Below are 21,821 nucleotides of genomic sequence, written 5' to 3'. Positions count from 1 at the left end.
GCAGAGGTTTCACTTGTGTTTCCAAAAAGCATTTAAACTGCTACAGTCAGGTAAATACAGGTATGTTTGTTATCGCTTTAAACTGTGGATATTTATTTAACAATTTGATCACAAATACAACCTCGTGGTGACAGTAGGAGTCCTTTAGGTGGGCTTTTCATTTCAGCAGGATTCATCACCCATGGACAACGAAACTTCTTAGAAATACATTAAATGAGAAAGTTCATTCACCCTGAATTACCCACAAATTATTGACAGCGAATTAAAGGAAATACAATCAGAGTAAAATGTAATCAAATACCAAAGTGAAAGTGTTATAAAAGCCTAAAAAGATTTTACTACAGGTATAGTAAATATCTATGCGAAATAAAAGAGGAGATATTTTCAAAAGACACTGACTTAAGTATTTTCAATTGGACGATAACAAAATAAGCACGTGTGTGGAGTTTCTCGTGGTAGCGCTCTGATTGGCGGATCTTACGGCTGGCCCGCCCACTTATACGCCCATGCGTGTTCTGATTGGCCAGCTGGGTCTCTGGTCATGTCTCTCCATGAGGAGAACTCCTCAGACGGCATCGCAAGGTACACTGGGAACTGAAGTCTGAATTGAATTAAACTTCGAGACGAACTTTACTTAAAGAACTACAATTCCCATACAAGTAGTAAAAGGGGGCTAAACCCGAGTAACAGCTGAAAAGAGATGAATTAATTTAGTTCAGCAGATTTTATTTCTGACTCTGCAGCTTTAGAGATGACGGAGGGAACGTAAGTAACGCTTTTTATCTACATTTAACCGGCAATGGGCTTAATGCATTTATTCAAATGATGAACTGTAGGCTACCAAAACAAGTCAAAGTCAGACAGAACACACTTCACTGTAGTCATTCATTTGTTTAGATTTTTCTTTCTCCTTTTTTCTTTTTAATTTTGACGCTGTTGTATGTCAGTACACATACATACACACATACATGCATACATACATACATACATACATACATACAGCTCTCCTGTCAGTAAAATAAATCTGTCAGGTGTCAGATATGGATCTAAACATCACTATAAATATGATCAAATGAAGATGTTCAATTAATTTAATACTAACTACGAGGAAATAATACAATAGAAATACACATTATGGAAACAAGCAACACTAGGATACAAAATGACCAAATAAGCAACAAAACAAGGAATAAACTTACCAAACAAGATTACTTTATTATATAAACCAGATTTAACCATGACGTGACGTTTTTATTTATTTTATTATTTTGACTTAAAAGTCAATGCAAACACATGTAAGCTTCTTTTAGCTTCAAAAGAAAAAGAACATAACTTTTATTAATCCATCAGGGGGAAAGTCTTTTTTTGTCGACCTTCAACACACAGACACACACACACACACACACACACACACACACACACACACACACACACACACACACACACACACACACACACACACACAGGACCCTACATGCACTGATGGAGTGCTGCTTGCTGTCCCTTGTAGGCAGCTGCGGAGGCGAGGGGGGCCATACAGGACGGAGCCAGCCACAGACCTGAGCCGCTGGAGGCTGACTAACGTGGAGGGCAGGCAGACGTGGCGTTATGTGGAGGAGCAGGAAGCTCCGGAGAGACAGCAGACGATGCTGGAGGCCCATTCTCTGGGCCTGGATACGGTGAGCTTTGACTGTTTTAGGTCCTCTTACATTCTTTGTTTTTAAAGGGGAAAAAAAACCTTCATCTGTCATATATCTACGTCATCTCATCCCTTTTATTAGTTTGAGTTGACTATATTGAAAGTTAGTAACGACTTTCCACAGTATTATGGATGAAAAGGATCACATTGACTTGGATGTGCGAACTAAAATGTTAATCAATAAACAGACAACACAGAGGTAAACGTGACTGTAAACGATGACCTATTTCATATGAAGCCCAGGAGATGTACAAAGTGTCAGAGTTCATAAAGTGTAGCTGTGTGAATTTTGAACCCAAGTTTCTCTCTCCACAGAGTAAGTTTGTGTCCGGCTCGGCAGCCGCTCTCACAGCTGTAGATGCATCTCTGAAGGGGATGAACTTCTACAGCCACCTGCAGGCCGAGGACGGTCACTGGGCCGGGGACTATGGAGGACCTCTCTTCCTGCTCCCAGGTAAAGCTAAGTCCTGACAGGCTGAATGGTTTCTGTGTTTTTGACTTTTCGTTGTTTATTGTTCATTGACAAATTTGCTGGTCGTGGTGGCAGCACGCTTCTCTACCCAGGAACTTTTTTTTTTTTTTAGCTCCTCCTCGTAGTGTTCCCAAGCCAAAGAGGACATGTTATCCCTGCCGCACATTGTGGGTCTACCCTTGGGTCTCCTCCCACTTGTATGGCCCAGAAAACTTAGATGTCTGAACACCCACAACTGGGTCTTTTGGTGCCAAGGAGCAGCGGCTCTTCTCCGAGCTCTGGGTCCTCCAACTCTTACTCACTACCTGGATAAATTAGAGATCATGGATGTGCAACTTGTTCACTTGATATTTTGGCCGTTGATTATTTGTCAGCCACCGTACATCTGAAGACATATGAAAAACCCATAATATCCACTTTTTGCCAGGTTTTGTGGGATGGAGCAGAGGATGAACGCTGTCAGTGTTTCTGAGCAGGCTCTTCTTTGACTGTATGAATGTTGATTTCTGTGCTGCAGGTCTCCTGATCACGTGCCATGTGGCTAAGATCCCTCTGCCCGAGGCCTGGAAGAAAGAGATGGTGAGGTACCTGCGCTCCGTTCAGCTGCCAGACGGCGGCTGGGGTCTGTAAGTCAACGACAAACATTATTTCTTTAGCTATCCACACATACGAAATCACTCTTAAACTTCTACTGTGACGAGTTCTCCTGTTTGTAGTACTTTAAAGGAACTGGTTACTGTTAGAGGTACGGACCGTATAGAAAACAATTAAAGGTGACATCCAAAAGTTACTTTTGACCACACGAGAGAAAACTGGGTCGACATATTCAAGAGATTATGAGAAACAACTGTAACGTCTTCCTGTGATTTAAACTGAGTCAGTCAACTGGTCAGATAATAAATATCATTGTTTATTGATCGTCATCGCTGCACAGGAGAGTCGTCTCGTAGCCGACCGTACGGACCGCTGAGTTTAATAATCATTGAAGAGTTTTTTTTTGTTTCTTCAGACATGTTGAAGACAAGTCGACCGTGTTCGGCACGGCGCTGAGTTACACCTCATTAAGGATCCTGGGAGTCGAGCCTGATGATCCAGATCTGATCAGAGCCAGGAACAACCTGCACAGTAAAGGTGTGTGCGTAGTTTACCTCCGTTTTAATGCTGATTAGAGAAGATGTTTTGATCGGACAGAAGAAGTCACATGATGGACAAACTGATCTACATAAAGATGTGAAATATGTGTGTATTGATCATCTTTGTGTGCTCTGATAACACACACGATTACAAACACACGCTCTACAAACTTTAAAAACATTTTCTGTCATGGGGAATATGTTACTGCTGGGTTTGAGTTTAATACATGAGCTATAGTCTCTGCTTCCAGTTTAAAACGTTTGTCGTATTTATCTGATTTTCCTTTTTTTTAATTTAAAATGCCCTAGGTGGCGCTGTGGGGATTCCCTCCTGGGGTAAATTCTGGTTGTCCATTTTAAACGTGTACAGCTGGGAGGGGATGAACACGCTGTTGCCAGAGATGTGGTAAGTGACTTTTGTCTTGCATCACATTATGTCCCATTTAATTCTCTGATATTCTTTTGTACGCTCAAACAATCTGCAGGATCTCACTCGAGGTTAGACAGGATCGAAAACAGGATCCTTTTCTTTAGTTGTTGTTCAAATAAAGTCAGTCTGTGATTTTGGCACTTTGTGGCTGTTGCTCAGGTTTTGTTGTTAGTTTAAGCCACGGTCACCTGAGATTTTCAAGGTAGAATAAAGGAGTGAAGCAACAGTCGTTGTAGAAGTTTCTCTCTCTCTCTCTCTCTCTCTCAGGCTTTTCCCAACGTGGATGCCCGCTCATCCCTCCACCCTGTGGTGTCACTGTCGGCAGGTCTACCTCCCCATGAGCTACTGCTACGCTGTCAGACTGGCTGCAGACGAGGATGCCCTCGTTCTCAGCCTCAGACAGGTGCTGGACTCTCTTCTTATCCCACAAGGGGGCGCCATACTACAGACAGAATCTGAAAAACAAACTCTGAACTTGAACACAAAGAGGAGAAACTCTGATTTTTGACTGAGATATTGAAAGACCACCTCAGTCAGAATAATGACAGATAGATAGATGTATATAATAAGCAGAAACAAGATTGTAATGTGTACATAAAAGGTCTTGTTTGTTCTGTAGGAGCTGTATGTCCAGGACTACTCCACCATTGACTGGCCCGCCCAGAGGAGCAATGTGGCTGCGTGTGACATTTACACGCCTCACAGCACGCTGCTCACCGTCGCCTACAGTAAGTATGAGCGGCACACTGTGGTGATAAGACAGCAGCTGCTGCAGTATGTGGCTGCTACACTGTTAGTTATCTGACATATAACTTCATTACTTACAAAGAAAAGTGAGTTAGAACTTTGTGGGTGACCAAAACTTAAAACCTGTTTTTGACTCTTAACACATGTTTGTTATATTGTCCTGTGAGCATGCGGCTCTGCACGTTTACCTCTGAATATACCGACTTTACCGTCACTCACCAGCCTACGTTACTGCCCTTAATCTTTAACTCTGCAGCCTAATAACAGAAATAACTAACAGGATAACTATTACAACTCACAATCTGACAGTGAACTGTGCACTATTAGGCACACTAAAACAACAGCTACTTCCCCTGCACTCTTCTTCATAGGCGGGAATCACAGCTGCTGTTTTTTGGTCCTCTTGTGTTTACTGTTGTTTCCTGTTTTCAGACGAGAAAGGTCATTTGTAGGTCAGTCACTCTTTTGAAAACAGAGCAGTGAACAGAGAGAGAGAGTTAGTGTTGAATGGTCAGAGGGAAAGGAGTAAAGAAAAAGGAAACTCTTTAATTTATGAAAAAAATACAGCTGGACCAAAACAAAAAGGCGATGTGGACTCAAACCCAGCCGGCCCGCCTGGAGGACTATACCCTCTGTACAGAGACCGTGCACTAACCAATAGGCTACCAGCGCCCCCATTTGTAGCTGTTTTAAAATGATTGATTACTAATAAAGAGCTCAAACAAACCCCATATCAGCTGTTCTTTTTTTTTTACCCACCATGAGTTGACTCCCAGTAAGCGTTTGACTGTCACCATAACGATGATGAAACACAAACACTTTGCACAACTCAACCACATGCACTAAAGTAAACTGAAGGGAAATCCCTGACAGCAGGATATGAATGACTCCTCTTCCACTGGTATCTCCCTACATGACTCATGTGCTGACCCGGTGACTGTGTTCCTCTGCAGTGGTGTTGAATGTGTATGAAGCCCACCACAGCACCACGCTGAGAGGAAAGGCCGTCAAAGAGCTGTATGATCACATCCAGGCTGACGACCGCTTCACTAAATGCATCAGCATCGGCCCGGTAATATGAAACAAAGCAGATAAAATGAGACGCATGGTAAAAACTTATTTACATGGTCCTGTTTAATAAGAGTGTGAACATGGACTCTGCTCCTTCTTCCTCAGATATCTAAGACTATCAACATGCTGGTTCGCTGGTACGTGGATGGGCCCTCCTCTCCGGTCTTTCAGGAGCACGTGTCCAGGATCCCAGACTACCTCTGGTCAGTCACTTGATTTAACACCAAACCCAAATCAAACCTGTGCTACAGATATGCAGGGACAGCTGGTCTAAATGTGCTAGCAGCACTAAGCCCTCTCTTTCTAATACAATAAAGATGAAAACATTGTTCTTTAAATAATTAACAACGGTTTGCTTTAAAGTTTGGTGGAAACCTCGAGAAGAAACCTAACCCAATAGTTACGAGAAAAACACGAAACATCTCTAAAATCTTGACAGCTGAAACACTGGAGCATCCTCTGGTATCAGCTGCTGTTGTGTAAATGAGTGACAGGTGTTAAGACACGCCCCCTTGACTGGTCATTTGTCCTCAAGTTAAAACTAAAGAAATCACATTGTGATCTCTAAATTGCAATTTCCATTATGTGTTAGCAACTTAGCATCAAATTAACAATCTAAGACATCAGTCCGTTGGGGCACCGACAGCCTGGTGGATCAAAGTCTCTATCTATCTAATAAAAAACACCAAAAAAATAAAAACATATTCTGGAGGTGTTTTCTTTCTTTGTTGTGTCCCTGACACTTGTTCATGTGCACGATACTCTGGTTTGTAATCAATCATTTGTAATCAATCATTTTGTAGATGGTTCATTTAAAAGAATTCAGACTCAGCTGAATGTTTTTTTTTCTGTGTGCCAGGTTGGGACTGGATGGCCTGAAAATGCAGGTGAGAATTCCCTCTGCTCCTGTACAGTTGTCTTATTTTGAAGGTGAAAAAGGTAAATGAAGATCTTTGAGACCTTCAATGTAAACCTTTTAAAGAAGAGCTCAGAGTGAAGGATCCTGTGAGCTTCAGATGAGCTGTTGGAATTAAAACCTTCACTTCTCTTTTGTACTTTTTGTAAGTTTGTTGTCTCCACAGTTTGTAAACTTCAGTACGGGTTTGCATGTGATAAATAAAACAATTCAATATTAATGTAATCTTCTGTCACAGGGTACAAACGGATCTCAGCTCTGGGACACGTGCTTTGCTGTTCAAGCTTTCCTCGAGGTAACGCAAAAACATCAACTCGTGTTTTCAGTGTAGTTATTCTTTAGCACACGTGACGTCATCGACAGATACAAACAGATCAAACAAGGAGCAGATATCATCGAGATTTATAAACTGATGTTATTTCATCAAATGATTTCTTTCTTATTGTCTAGCTGCAGGTTGCTGCGTTTACTGTAGTTTCTCTAAAGTCTTTTTAAGCATTAAAAAACTCATCTGTACTGTATTCAAGCTAAAACAAATCTTCATGGAAGATCTTGAAATACCTGACATGAGACTAGTGTAACTCTAGTATAACTAACCAGACAACCTGGGGTGATAAATATTATTTTTGGGGTTGCACCCCGGTTCGTGATATAACCCCCCCCCTTAGCATGATTTGCAGAACATGACGAGTTTCAACCTCAAGTCATGGGAAGCCACTTTGCTCTGAAATGATAAACCATAACCTCTTTTATTTTTCACTCATGAATGGTTCTCCTGAAGAAATGTTCACTTTACAAGTATTGGAAATGGCAGATTAAGATCACGTATGTTAGCTTACTAGAGGTCACTAAGTAAAGCTGCTCCTGTGCAATAGAGAGAAAAATAATTAGTTTGTCATCAGCGTGTTTTCAGATAATGTCGCCTAGAGGAAGCACAAAGTAAAGATAGATATATCGATTGATAGATAGATAGATAGATACTTTATTGATCCCGAGGGAAATTCAAGTTTAGTAAAGAGCAGTGAGCCCTGAGGGTCCCTGTATGTGTGAGGTTGTTAGAGATACTTTATCAACAGCAGGTGGTTTAAAACAACATCAGCTCTGTTATTTGTTTCAGGAGAGGATTGAATCCCTCAGACATGTCGAGTTAACTCCAGCACACGACTTAAAGCATTTCAGCATCACGATGCTGCATGTCATGGAGCTGGTTACCACCATGTTGTTTTTTTTAACTTTCAGGCAGGAGCTCAGGATAACCCCAGGTTGGCCGAGTGCCTCCGCAGTGCCCATGAATTTCTCAAAATCACACAGGTACCACTAACATCGTTTTCTTTGTTGAAGGATATTTACTGTATATTTTAGATGTGTATGCTGGAGTGTTTCAGTTGTTATTCAACCTTCAGTTATCTCAAGCAGATGCATTTAAATGTGTAAAACAAAATGTCTGACTACTTGTTCCACTCTTACAGATACCTGAGAATCCTCCTGAGTATCAAAAATACTACAGACAGATGAACAAGGTCAAATTAATATAAAGAAGCACATTTTAAATGAATGTTGAGTAGACTCTAATGGGAAATAAAAAGTGGTTTAGTAAAATAAAGTTTTTGTCTTAGGGAGGATTCCCCTTCAGTACACGTGACTGTGGCTGGATCGTGGCTGACTGCACGGCCGAGGGTCTGAAGTCTGTGATGCTGCTGCAGGAGCTCTGTCCCTCCATCGGCCAGCATGTCGCCACACAGCGTTTATACGATGCCGTCAATGTGGTGAGTCAGCTGAAGGTCAATGAATATACAAGACTAGGACATATTTTCATTCTCCGAGAGACGGCTGGTGGAAGAGGAGAGAAACGCTTAAAACCCAGGGAAAGACGGAGGAACTAAATATCAGCTGATTTTAGAAAGACAGTCATTTACAAACTATCAAAAAATCTACATGTGTAAACAAGCTCCTTTTAGAAAACACAACGGAAGAGAAGCTGATCAATCTCACATGAAAGTACGCCAGAAAAATGCACACTAAGGCCTCATAGAAAAACTTTAATTATCAGTGGCATCAAAAAGTGTGTAGGTGATAAACTAACCCACTCCAACTCTGCACACTGTCTAAAATGGTTCTGGTGAATTAAAAGTGTGAAGGAGTGTGTCTGCATTTTTTAAAAATAAAGAGAGATCGCCTGAGTTTGGTTACCAGGGACTTTTATGTTTGTTGGTGTAGTATCAAAGCAAGTCTTGATATGTTTAATATTGTGGCTAATCTTCTGTAGGATCGAGTGTTTCAGCTATTTTCTCCTGTTTCCGTCTCTTGTAGCTCCTCAGCATGAGAAACCCTGATGGTGGATTTGCCACATATGAAACAAAGAGAGGAGGGAAACTGCTGGAGCTGCTCAACCCGTCCGAGGTGTTCGGTATGTCTGTCACGGTCAAACCCAGACAATGCACAGCACTCCTATGTCCCTTCAAACAGACTGTAAGCTAACGGCTAACACTGAGCAAGAATGTAAAAAAGTCACGGTGAAACAGCAACGTGCCCGAGCCGTGAGTCCCCTGTTAGGACTGTCTGTGTTGCTCAATCTGCAAATACGCTGATGTGAAAAAAGGGAAACAAAGATTCATTTTAAAACCTGACATTAGTGTCTCATTTCAACATTCAACAGCTGGAAAACTGTTTCCTCTGCACTCCATGTGTTGCAATGTTATGACCTTTTTCAATGTCAAAGGGCAAAAAGTCAAACTTATGTTTCCCTGTTTTAAGGAGATATTAAAGGTTGAGATTCAGGGAACCGGGGCCGATGCTGATACAGATTTTTTTTAAAGAGGAAAATCAATGGGCGAGTTCGATCCAGATGTTTGTTTCATGACTTCTTTCGGTGTCGGACTCGCACAATGCCACGATTTTCTTTCTTCTTTGACAATGAAAACAAGTCAGAGTTCGTTCAACTGGAGACTTCACCTGACCAATCAAAAACCTCGTCTCTGAATCAGTCGTTAGTGGATTGATTTGGATTTGGCTCAACCAATAAAAATCACAGACTAACATCAGTTCATGTAAACAGGGCTGGTATCGACTTTTCTGTACGCTGAAGTTAAACATTCGTGCATCCCTATTCGAGGATGCTGTGTAATCTGTCCTCTCTCTCTCTCTGACACACCTGTGCACACTCACAGGTGACATCATGATAGATTACACCTACGTGGAGTGTACCTCAGCTACAATGCAGGCCTTGAGTCACTTCCACAAAGTCTACCCTGATCACCGTGCTGAGGAGATAAGGTAAAATGCACACATAGACGTACACACAGACAGATGTGTATGCATGTCCACTTCCACAGAAATTGTTTCCATGTTTGATAAAATGCACGACACAAACTTTTTATTTATCGGCTGATATGAATAAAACTTCTCTTTGAGTCTTGTGTTACTTATTTAATTTAAATAAAGTTCTTCACAGCTCAAACTCAAGTGGAAACTTTCTCTTCTCTGTGGTTTGTTTTTCTTTGGCAGCTCCACTTTAAGAGACGGACTGGAGTACTGCAGGAAGTTGCAGAGGTCTGATGGATCCTGGGAAGGGTAGGAAAACACATTCTGTTTTACTGCCTAAATAAATCAGTCATGCTTGTTAAGAAGTAATCCTCTTGTGATCTTTGTCAGGTCCTGGGGAGTCTGCTTCACATATGGGATCTGGTTTGGCATTGAAGCCTTTGCTTGTATGGGCCACGTCTACACAGATGAGTAAGAAATACAAACACTGAATCACACTTTTTCTGCTTCAGGTAGACTGTGTTGTCGCAGCTCACAGGCCCTCCGTGAGCATCTGTAGAGGCTAAGCCGACGCTTTAAGCCACTGAGGTGTTGCACCTGGGTTACTAATTGACTCGCTGAACATTGTTACCTTGTTTCATGAATTAAAGTCCACTTGATTCATTGTTGTTGATCATGCCATTGATTTATTTTCATCCATTTAGTTCTCCATTTACTTGTTTCACAGATCAACATCACCACAGGTAACCGTGCTTTCCCTGAGCATTAGCGGTCAAAAACTGTTTTGCCCTTCCGGGTGGAACACCTGACAAGTAACAAAGGTTCCTACCTTATATAGAAATTGTGGGACACCCGTTAGTTGACACACACACATACACACACACACCCTGCATATTGTGTTAATAATCTGCTCCTACAGCATCCCTAATCACACTGTGGTTCCTTTGTCATTAGGCATGCGGTGCAGAAAGCCTGTCAGTTCCTGCTGGACCGGCAGATGCCAGACGGAGGATGGGGCGAGGACTTTGAGTCGTGCGAGCAGCGACGCTACATCCAGAGCAGCACCGCCCAGATCCACAACACCTGCTGGGCTCTGTTAGGCCTCATGGCTGCAAGGTGAAGCTTTCCCTCCTTTAAAATCTTTTATTTATCCAAACAAATGCATCAGTGTAAAACCGAGCTGTGCATTTAGACCGCTCGTTATCTTTATATATTTTTTTTTATTTTAATACACAGATATTTTGCTCTTTTTTTTGTGCAAGTCCTCGATTATGTCTCTGTGTTTTGCAAATATTATTATTATAGCTTTGCATGGCGGATTCTTTTTACCCCTCGCTGTGAGGTGCATGTTTGAACAACCACATCAGGAGGATTTCAGGGGCAGTCCTCCTGAACTCTAGAAAATTCAGGAGCGCATGTAGCTAAATGAAATATCTCACATGTCTTATGATGACCTGTATAGACAGTGTCAAATGTGTGTTCAGACGATGTCACAATAAGCTCCTTGGAGCTTATCTCACTCTTCATATTGTCCCTATGTAGGCAGTGTACAAACTGAAGACTTAAAGTTTCTTATAAGGATTATATGAAAAAAACAAATGTTGATGGGCTTGTGCAGGTGAACTGTTTTTTGATGCCTAAACTGTTTCCAGGCTCTTATTAGAAAATGGATGTATAAATGTGTTCTGCAGCTGAATGATTCTCTTCACTTCATTATAACACTGCTCAGTCATAGTTCTGTGTGATGCCAGTTATCTCTGTGGACACACTGCTATGGCTGTACCTAATAATATTGGATGGGTTATTTTGATTTGTATTTATGTTATTGTTTCATATTGATCCTCCAGAAAAGACATTTGAATACAAAACTTGTTAATTTGTTATTTTGACATTCGTCAGGCATCCAGACAGGCGAGCCATAGAGAGAGGAGTTCAGCTGCTGATTGACAAACAGCTGCCCAATGGAGACTGGCCGCAGGTAAATGTCTGAATATATTTAGATATGATACAATCTCTGACTCCAGTGCTGTCCAGATGTATCTGCCTCCACTTCAGTCAAAATAGAATAAACAGTCATTATAAAGTAAAACATTTCTAGGACTCCAAACAGACATGTAAACAGAGGAGCTCAAACCAATGAAAACCATAAACAACAGATGCTGCATATTACCCATAATGCACATGTTCTGATGGTTATAAAACAGTGACATATAGAAGAACACCATGAAGCTATTGCACAACCTCATTTCAAAGCTCTAAACATTTTTATAAGTTAGTCTGTTAATTATTTGAAGCAGGAGTTTAAATCTGTGATTTTATTCCCTCACAGGAGAATATCGCAGGTGTGTTCAACAAAAGCTGTGCTATCAGCTACACCTCCTACAGGAACGTCTTCCCCGTCTGGACGCTCGGACGCTTCTCAAACTTGTACCCAAGCAGTCCGCTGGCCGGGAAGGTCAAGCTGTAGAGAACATTCGAACGAGTTTCTGGTTGGTCAGATCCGCCGTGACGGAGAGACGTAATGTTTACAACTGAGTCAAAATTCAACAACCATCACAAATGTTCACTATCAATGTGAAGTGTATATTCTGATTCAGTTTCTGTATGATAGACTGTTTAAATGTTCAGCTGTGTTTTTAGAGGTTTAATACACAAAACAAATGAACAGATTTTATTGTTTAAGGTGTTTTCTGTTCACATCAACATCCAGTATACGTGTAAAAACCTGCTGCTATCCAAAACACCCGACTCGTGTGCACGAGTAATTAATGAAGAAGAGAAAAGCATTCATGTCCATGTTGCCTTACATCCCAATAAATAATAAGAATCAAAACATTTCTATGGCATCATATCGACTGGATTTATTCATATTCTTCATATTCTTTATTCACATTCTTGAGTAAACTTGCAGGTCGATCGTTTGGCTGTAACAGGATCCAACAGCTCCTTTGTTCTTATCGTCTCTAAATACAGTTTTTGTCATATTAACCTGATCTCTTTGATTTTGCTGTCAGATGTTTTCTAACTCACATTTTTAAAGCTTGATTTGCTCCGGACAGAGTAAGAGGTCTGGTCGTGTACCTGAAGAGTTTTGAGTTCTTCATCAGAGCTAAGTTGATGTGTCAGTGATTTGGTCAAGGCCAAGGAAACCAGAGGCTGGATTGTGAAAACTGCATAGTAGTAGATGGCCAAAACAAGTCTGTGCATGTAGAGCAGCTTTAGCAGTTCTATAGAGCGGTAATTGTGAGTCCACGTGCAGATTTCACTGCCTGCCCCCTCAGTGTTGCTCAATCTGCTGGTATGTCGATGTGAAAAAGGGAAACCAGGAGTCAAATATAAACATGACGTTTTGCTCTCATAACATTTCAACATTCAACTGGAAATATTTTTTTTTCCATTACGCTCCCATGTGTTGCACCATTATGATGCCTTTGAACATGGAAGGATAAAAAAACAATTTAAAAAGGGGATATAGAAGGTGTTGTGAAATCTGTGCTCTCGTCTTGACTCACGGACACGGGTGACATCGTCATAGATTAAAACGTGTACAGGCGAAAAGTTTGACAACTTGTCGAAAGTCTTCCTGACCGCCGTAACGTGAAAGTCACATTTTAAAACGTTTTAAACCTCTTCAGTGAACGTACTTCACATTATCAGACAGGCCTCGCATGCTGAATACACAGAGACATCTCATGTTTTCACCTTTATCACAGTGACGAAGTTGGAAGAGTTCATGCATATTTTTCAGGAATTTTTGCAGGAGCATTTAAGGTGGAGTTTTCATGAGTGATTTTCTGGAATTTGATCGTGAAGAGGTGAACATGCCAACGTGACAGTCGACAAGCATCCCACAAGTGTGTCATTGTGTGTGTTTATTTGTGTTGCTAAGGTGCAGAGGTAGGTGTGGACAGGGCAGTGGGATCCTGATAAAGAAACAAAAACATGTAACAGGTTGAGCCAGTGTCCTCCTCTGCTTCTTCACAGTCAGATGCATGACCAGATGTCGATAAGAAGGATGCTTTAAAAACACCTCCCACACGTTTTCCATAGAGGGAGGAGGGCAGGGAATGTGTGTGTGCACTCCAAGAGATCAGATTGAAGTTTAAAGGGATACTTCACCCATTTGCATGAAATGGGTCATATTGGGTCAATGAAAGCGTCATATTGCATCACATGAAGAAAACTTCCAGGCAAAGAAAAACATATTTTTCTCGTCTCAGGGCAAAATGAGGGCTGGATTCACGACCATTCAACACTACTACCATGTTTCTAATGATATACAGCTTCATGTAAATGGGTGAAGTATCCCTTTAAGGTGAAAATCTGTGCATATAAATCAAACAAGCATGTGAATGAGTCAGATACAGAAGGTGATCGAAGGGCTTCGATTGAAATCACGAATGAAAAAAGAAACTCTGAAGACTTCATTTGAGAACTGACTCTTGATTCCCTGCAGAGTAAAAATCCTCACAGGACCTGACAAAGATGTGACTTACAGTCATCTAGATCCCTTAAAACGTGTGTTAGGATTAACCACTGTGCAGGTACTGTACATCTGTAAATACACGTCTTAAGACTTAAAGCTCTCCAGACATGACTTCTGGCTTTTCTGTGAAGGACTCGACACAAGACCTGAACCCTGAAAGACTCAACATGCCCCATAACTTCTTCATTAATGTGAGTTATCTAAAGCAATATTTTTCAAAGTGGGAGTCGCGAACACCACGGGGAACGCCAGGAGCTTCCAGGGAGGCCAAGAGGGAGGAAACTGGACCAAAAATAAAATTCAACTTATACTGAAATTGTTATACAAAACATTTTGAAATATGTAGTTTAAGATGTTATTGATCACTGCATATGCAGAGGTATGTTCTGTTCTGTGAAAATACTTTAATATTGTAAAACAACGTTCAACAAAACTACGAATGTGAGACGAGAGAGAGTCAATGTTTCAAAGAAAAGCATGAAGCAAAGCTCGGGAAGCCCATCCATCCATCCATTTTCTGCCACTTATCCGGGGCCGGGTCACGGGGGCAGCGGTCTAAGCAGGGATGCCCAGACTTCCCTCACCCCAGACACTTCCTCCAGCTCTTCCGGTGGGACCCCAAGGCGTTCCCAGGCCAGCCGAGAGACATAGTCTCTCCAGCGTGTCCTGGGACGACCCTGAGGCCTCCTCCTGGAGGGACATGCCCGGAACACCTCCCTAGGGAGGCGTCCAGGGGGGCATCCGGACCAGATGCCCAAACCACCTCAACTGACTCCTCTCGATGTGAAGGAGTAATGACTCTACTCCGAGCTCCTCCCTGGTGACTGAGCTCCTCACCCTATCTCTAAGGGTGCGCCCAGCCACCCTACGGAGGAAGCCCATTTCGGCCGCTTGTATCCGAGATCTCGTTCTTTCGGTCATGACCCAAAGCTCATGACCATAGGTGAGGGTAGGAACGAAGATCCACCGGTAAATCGAGAGCTTCGCCTTTCGGCTTAGCTCCTTCTTCACCACGACGGGCCGATACAGCGACCGCATGACTGCGGACGCCGCACCGATCCGTCTGTCGATCTCACGCTCCATCTTCCCCCCACTCGTGAACAAGACCCCGAGATACTTAAACTCCTCCACCTGGGGCAAGAACCCCCCCACCGACCCGAAGAGGGCAAACCACCTTTTTCCGGTCGAGAACCACGGCCTCAGATTTAGAGGTGCTGATCCTCATCCCAGCCGCCTCACATTCGGTAGCGAACCGCCCCAGCGATCCGGACCCCCTCCGGCCCCTGGCTGCGCCTAGAAATTCTGTCCATAAAAGTAATGAACAGAACTGGTGACAAAGGGCAGCCCTGCCGGACGCCAGCATGCGCCGGGAACAAGTCCGACTTACTGCCGACAATGCGAACCAGACTCCTGCTCCGGTTGTACAAGGACCGGACCGCCCTTAGCAAAGGGCCCCAAACCCCATACTCTCGGAGCACCCCCCAAAAGGCGCCGCGAGGGACACGGTCGAACGCCTTCTCCAGATCCACAAAGCACATGTGGACTGGTTGGGCGAACTCCCATGAACCCTCGAGCACCCGCTGGAGAGTGTAGAGCTCGGGAAGCATGTAGCATATTGTTTTCCAGATCTGCAGACAGTCTGTGTTTGTGTTTGTGTACAGCACAAATCTTCCTAAAAAGTGTGAGTGCAAGAAAACAAGACAAAAAAACACACAAGGCCTTTAAACCTGAGTGACACAGAGCGTGAAGACTCTCAAAGAAAACTAATCAGTCAAATTAAAAGTCATGTTTGTTCATTCTTGAGATAAGAAAATACAGGTTTTTCTGGCTCTGAGGGAAAAGTTACAAACAGACAATGCATGTCAAACACTGAGGACAAAAGAACTCCACATTAAGTTCTGCATTTAATGATATGTTAGCAGCTCGTCATGTTCAACATGTCAGCATGAACATCAAAACATAAAACTTTAATGCCTTTTAAACACATTTAAAATCTTCTGTTTGCATTCAGAGCTGATTATGATACAGATCAACTACATGATCTTTCACCACCTTTAGTCCAGACTCAAAGGGTTTAGGGGGGACGGCTCTGGTCCTGCCGTCCCTGCTGACCTGCTTTTTGTTGAGGCGTGGCTCCGTATAAAAGCAGCAGCAGGTGAAATCTGCATCTGTGGATCTGACGACCTGCTCAAAGTAAGTTCACCTGTTGATGCTCAGATTTTAAACACAATTAATCAAACCTGAAATGTATTCGTCTGAGAATTTGTCTTATTCTGTTGATTGCACTTCACGTTTTAAGTTGTCTACTCACAGTATCAGACGGACCAGTCTAAACAAATCTGTTAATTTATTTTCTATGACTTATCGAAATGTTTCTTCTTCATATTTATCACTTTTTACTTTTATCTGCAAAATGTAAAATATGATATGATGTGATGAACTTTATTGCCTTCTTAGAAATTATTATTTTTCTTGTTGTTGTTACTCCACATTTGTCCACCAAAGGTGCCATCACTCAGTGTTTAAATAAAAACTGGAGCATCTTCATTTCAGGTAGCTACGTTACATCTTGCAAACTGAGAGTTAGCAAGTTTGCAAAAATGTTTTTATGTTTATAGAGGAGATAATGCTCACTTTTTTTTTCAAAGTCAAAAAATAAATAAAACTTTTTTTTTTTTTTTTTTTTTTTAGGTCAGAGTCAGAAAATAAATTATATTTTTCCTTTATGTCCTCTTAGAGCTTCCGTAGATCTGTCTTCTGTCATCTAAATATTTCTGATTTAATTTCCTTCACTTTCAGGGTCTGAGGTTTCGAAATGCATAAACGAGGTAAATCACAGCTTCTTTCCCAAAAACTTTTTTACCGACACATTTTAAATGCATTCACTCTCATGAGAACAACGTAGTGATTAAGGACTATTTACAGGGGGGCACTGTGGTAAAGGTGGCCATGGTCACGGACATGGACACGGTCAGGGGAAAAAACACGGTTGTGGTGGACACAAACATGGACACCATGGGGTTCAAGGACAAGGATGTGGGCCCAAACGGAGACGCAGGCCAAAGCGTGGCCACAAGCACGTGAAGTGTCACAAGAAAGGAAAGGAGTGTCATGGGGTAAGATGAGGCAATGTTTAATTACATGACAACAGAATTTTGAGTTTTACATATATTGTTAATTATATATGAATTTACAATAAACTAATCCCATCTCCAGCATCACTTATGATCTGTCTGTGCTGATTGATTCTCTTTCACACAGTCGTCCAGCAGCTCCTGCAGCAGCAGCAGCAGCAGCAGCAGCAGCGACTCTGATTAAATCACGACTCGTGGATGGTGAAGAAAGTCACTCAGAAACTTTTGTTCTTCCTTTAAATGTAGCAATGAAATGATCCTGTAACTCAAAACTATTCAGACCTGAACATGTAAACAAGCTTTGTGTCTATCATAATGTAAAACACACATTGGGTCTTTGCTGACATGTAGCCGAACACTGACGTTATTAATTTAACAGTGAAACCAGAGACTGATGAATTCGGTCCATACATGAAATCTAAGTCATTGTGTCTTCTGACAGATGAGACGTTTCAGGTTGGATAGATTTTACTGTCAGGTGGATTTGTTAGTTGTGTCAGTTATTTTTGCCTTTTGTTTATGTGGCTTCATATAGAAAATATATAAATATATACATACTGTGTTGTTTGGGTCTTTATATGATTTTGATGAAGAGTAAGTGTAGAAAACAAAAACAATCAGCGGTGTAATGTCTGTGTGGTCTTGCCTCTGGGGGTTTGTGTGTGTGAAAGTGTTTTGCATTGCTGTCTGTCTGTGAGTTATAATTAAACCAAGTTGGATACGTTTTTTGTTTCAACTCCACTTAAAACCAAATAAATCAATGTTCTGCTTGGAAATGATTTTGTGCTTTTACTGAGTTAACTGAACTAAAGTTTGTATAATTAAAAAAAAATTCCCAATGACACATGATGTCCTTAAACCCTCAAATGATTAACACTTGTTGTTTGGACTCCCTTCTGTAAATTGGACATTTCTTTTTATTCCTGCACAAGTTATATACATTTCTTTGTAAAAGTCTATTTTAAATGTCACAGGTTTAATTTGGACTCATGTAGGGGTTTCTTTAAATCTTTGTTCGGGTTAATGGGGGTCAGGTTATTATTTAGATTATGTCCTGCATGCTTGTACACTGGAGGCTTTATCCAGTAAGCTCACGGTCACAGTAAGCTCAGCCCAGTGATCCTAAAGTGGGGTCCGCGGGTTAATTTACAAAAAAATATTAAAGTGTGCTGTATCATTGAAAAAGCATATCTACAAACTGGGACCTCTTGCATCAATAAAATCAGCTATTTCATCATTTAGACTCTGATATAATCGTGACAACACTCAAAGCAAAAAACACCTGGGAGCCAGAATCTTCTCAAAGTTTATAAAATGATTTACTTGGAAAGTTTAAGTGTATAAAGCCTAAAAGCCTAATTCTATCACTGCAAAATACTCCAGAGTACATAAAAACATTGTATTAATCTATGCTTATTAACGTCACAATAATTCCTTGGCAAAGGAAAGGGGTCCATGGTCTAAAAACGTTTGAGAGTCCCTGGCTTAGTCATCATAAACTCACTGATAATAAATAACAAAGTTACATCTTTGAGTCAGAGCAACATCCTCTTTTATTTTGTCTCACTATCTCATAAGCAAGCTAAACAATAAGCCTTGAGCTCAGGCTGTATAACATGATTACTTTGACACTTTTCACTGACAGGCAGTGGCTCTATTATATTGTGGCTAATAGTTGTGGTTGTAAGAAGTGTTTATTTTAGGGCTTAGTGTCGACAGTCAGGGACAAAAATGATGCACATTTAAAGTCTTTGACAGTGTCTTCATGGGTGCAAAAGTATATTTAAGTAATCTTAGCAACCGCATCTCAAGTGCATGTTGACACAACTAAAAAAAAAAAGTTGAGCGCTTCAGGCTCTGCCCCTGATGATGCCATTGGGTTGTTACTATCCGAGGTGTGGCTTCATCAACATTTAAAAGCAGATCCAGCTGAGTTTCTCAGAATCTGCTCTTCAGCACACGGTAAGCTGACATGTGGCTGTGTGGGTGTAAATAACCCGGACAAGCATGTACTGTATGTGTGTTTGTGTGTGTTTAGAGATTGATCATCTTGCTCGTATTTGTTATCTGCTTTGGTTTCTTGTTTTTCTCAGTAAGACTTATCCCACTTCCAGGAAGCTTAGTACAAACACAGGCATGATGAAATACTTCTGAGCTGCTTTGCCTGCAGTAACATTAAACAATGCAAACTGTATTTCCTGCACAATGTCTTACTGTGAGGAGTTGTTGTTTTTCTGTTTCAGAGTTTGGATCTGCAGACTCGAGATGTGGGGTCAAAACACAGGTACTTGATTACTTTGAATAAAACTCTTAAGGTTAGACTTTCAAAAAATGTAATCAAGTGAAAACAAAGTGAAATAACATGCCGGACAACGCCTCCTTTAGGAAACCAGTATCCCTCCGGCTACAATCCTCAGCCAGGAGGATACCCACAATGTCCACCTCAACCCTGCCCTCCTCAGCCAGGAGGATACCCACAATATCCACCTCAACCCTGCCCTCCTCAGCCAGGAGGATACCCACAATGTCCACCTCAACCCTGCCCTCCCCAGCCCTGTGCTCCACCCAGTTACCCTCCGGGTTGTGGAGATGCACATGGGCATGATCATGGACATGGACATGGACATGGACATGGACATCATGATCATGGACATGGACATCATGATCATGGACATGATCATGGACATGGACATCATGATCCTCATGGTCATGGACATGGACACGGGCATCACGGACATGGGCATGGTCGTGGGCGCGGACATCATGGACATGGACATGGACATGGACACGGACATGGACACGGACATGGACATGGGCATGGACATGGACACAGGCACCATCACGGTCACATGCATGGTCATTGCCACAAGAAAGGCAAGAAGTGTCACGGGGTAAGATCTGTTTATTTGTTTGTTACCGGGCAGAATGAATGAGGAGGTTTTTATTGTACCACAGTAACCGGAAAGAAAAAGAACACAGGTCGCACAGTCATGGAAAATCAGAAGGAGAACAATAATCTCAACATGTTAACCAAATGGTCTGCGACAGGTGATAGTTTTTAAATATCGAAGGCCACACCCTTAAACATATTTGCACACTGATAGGCTGATAAGCTCTTGATGTCAGGTGTGGTCAAACATGCAAACATACGCAAAGGTGAAAAGCCTCATTCCAATACAACAACAGAAAATGTGCAGAGTATAAACAAATACATTTTAAATGTAAAAACAAAAATCATTTATAGAACATACAGCTTTACACAAAGATTTATATATATATATATATATATATATATATATATATATATATAGTAAGTCTGTGTGTTTTTAGTTTAGATACTTTACATGTTTCTTGTTTTTTTATTCCTATTTTTAAACAGGTGTTTGTTTTTTTAGGTTGTATAAAAATCATACACGGACCAATCTGAGATTTTTTCATTTATAGAGAAAACTTCCTTTTAAATGAAGCCTTATGTCATGAAAGTCTGGAGAGTCGGTGTATTAAAAACTCTGTGTTTATATCACAGGAAATAATGACACAGTCTGTTAAAACATATTCAAACTTTTGATTTCAAATCAAACATTTAATGGACTTTTTTTATTGGATCCAATTCAATCAAACACCATCTTGTCCGTCACAAATTAAGTCTCAATATTTCCTCTCATCATGAATAATGTAAAACCCTTCATATCACAGAAACTGTGTTGATAATGTGTTTGATCATTTTGGAGAATTTACTATGTGCTGCACGTTGTATTTCTGGGAGCATGTCTGTTTTTAGTTTACCTCCAAATTAGATGGATGAAATATTGTCAACACATAACTCAGGAAATAGATATGTTTCATGAGAAATCCTTTTTATGAATGGATTCCTATAGACCCAGAGATAGGATTATCACACAGTGTGATAATCCTATCTCTGGGTCTATAGGGTCTTTGTGTCAAAGTCATAGGAGTGGAATAATGAACTGTCTGTCACTAACTCGAACCTTAATGTGTGTCCTCTCTGTAGTCGTCCAGCAGCTCCTGCAGCAGTGACTCGGACTAGAAGAAGAGAAACAAGAGACGTCACCACCTGGACCCTTCATCCTGTTACATAATAATCACTTCTTGTTAACCACAAGAATCAAACTGTGTAGTTTATTTGAATTTCAAATGTATGATAAATTGACTTGAGCCTTCACCTTCACACACTGGTGGTCGAGGCTGCTGTGTGAAGTGTCCATTCATACACATTCATACGCAGGCGACAAAGCAGCAGGAGCAACATGGGGTTATGTGGCTGCAGGAGCTGGGGATCGAACCCTGGTTTAAAGTCAACATGACTCTACCCGCTGATCCACAGCCGCTCACACAGGACTGTTTCAAGGCTGCTGAATATGTTCTGATCAAATTAAGATGTTATTCACTTCATGGTCTGAAATGGAGTGAAATAATGAAACACGTTAGCAGCAGTGTGTTTGTGAGTCATT

General features: G+C 41.4%; 2 protein-coding genes and 1 long non-coding RNA gene across 4 annotated transcripts; all 3 read left to right on the top strand.

Moving 5' to 3' along the window:
• Positions 1-653: 653 nt before the first annotated feature.
• lss (lanosterol synthase (2,3-oxidosqualene-lanosterol cyclase)) lies at positions 654-12,717 on the top strand. The gene is made up of 22 exons (XM_079357025.1): positions 654-765; positions 1,511-1,679; positions 2,015-2,153; positions 2,689-2,797; positions 3,181-3,302; positions 3,614-3,710; positions 4,002-4,137; positions 4,354-4,462; positions 5,435-5,553; positions 5,658-5,755; positions 6,412-6,439; positions 6,707-6,763; positions 7,708-7,779; positions 7,938-7,988; positions 8,085-8,234; positions 8,779-8,875; positions 9,636-9,741; positions 9,973-10,038; positions 10,120-10,200; positions 10,684-10,845; positions 11,629-11,707; positions 12,059-12,717. Exons 1-22 carry the CDS (start codon positions 752-754, stop codon positions 12,194-12,196), a joined length of 2,199 nt encoding a protein of 732 aa, XP_079213151.1. The 5' UTR covers positions 654-751; the 3' UTR covers positions 12,197-12,717.
• Positions 12,718-16,393: 3,676 nt separating this feature from the next.
• On the top strand, positions 16,394-18,125 carry LOC306832821. Of its 2 annotated transcripts, XR_013780267.1 has the most exons (4): positions 16,394-16,408; positions 17,015-17,043; positions 17,141-17,331; positions 17,477-18,125. It is a non-coding gene; the product is annotated as an uncharacterized lncRNA (long non-coding RNA). The 2 variants fall into 2 exon arrangements; XR_013780268.1 differs by lacking the exon at positions 16,394-16,408 and having other exon boundaries at positions 16,966-17,043.
• A 247-nt stretch (positions 18,126-18,372) lies between these two features.
• On the top strand, positions 18,373-21,821 carry LOC306832969 (uncharacterized protein; the record flags this gene model as incomplete). Its single annotated transcript, XM_079357991.1, has 3 exons — positions 18,373-18,378; positions 19,735-20,240; positions 21,362-21,821. 3 exons carry the CDS (start codon positions 18,373-18,375, stop codon positions 21,447-21,449), a joined length of 600 nt encoding a protein of 199 aa, XP_079214117.1. The 3' UTR covers positions 21,450-21,821.

This window comes from Symphodus melops (genome assembly GCF_947650265.1).
Source record: "Symphodus melops genome assembly, chromosome: 12".
Classification (NCBI taxonomy): domain Eukaryota; kingdom Metazoa; phylum Chordata; class Actinopteri; order Labriformes; family Labridae; genus Symphodus; species Symphodus melops.
This window is presented reverse-complemented; position numbering and strand designations above follow the sequence as displayed.

What these genes read in the sequence shown, in the direction of transcription:
- lss (XM_079357025.1), top strand. An exon ending in CCAGACGGCGGCTGGGGTCT is followed by an intron (nt 2,798 to 3,180) that starts GTAAGTCAACGA and finishes TTGTTTCTTCAG; the next exon opens with ACATGTTGAAGACAAGTCGA. An exon ending in GCTGCTCACCGTCGCCTACA is followed by an intron (nt 4,463 to 5,434) that starts GTAAGTATGAGC and finishes GTTCCTCTGCAG; the next exon opens with TGGTGTTGAATGTGTATGAA.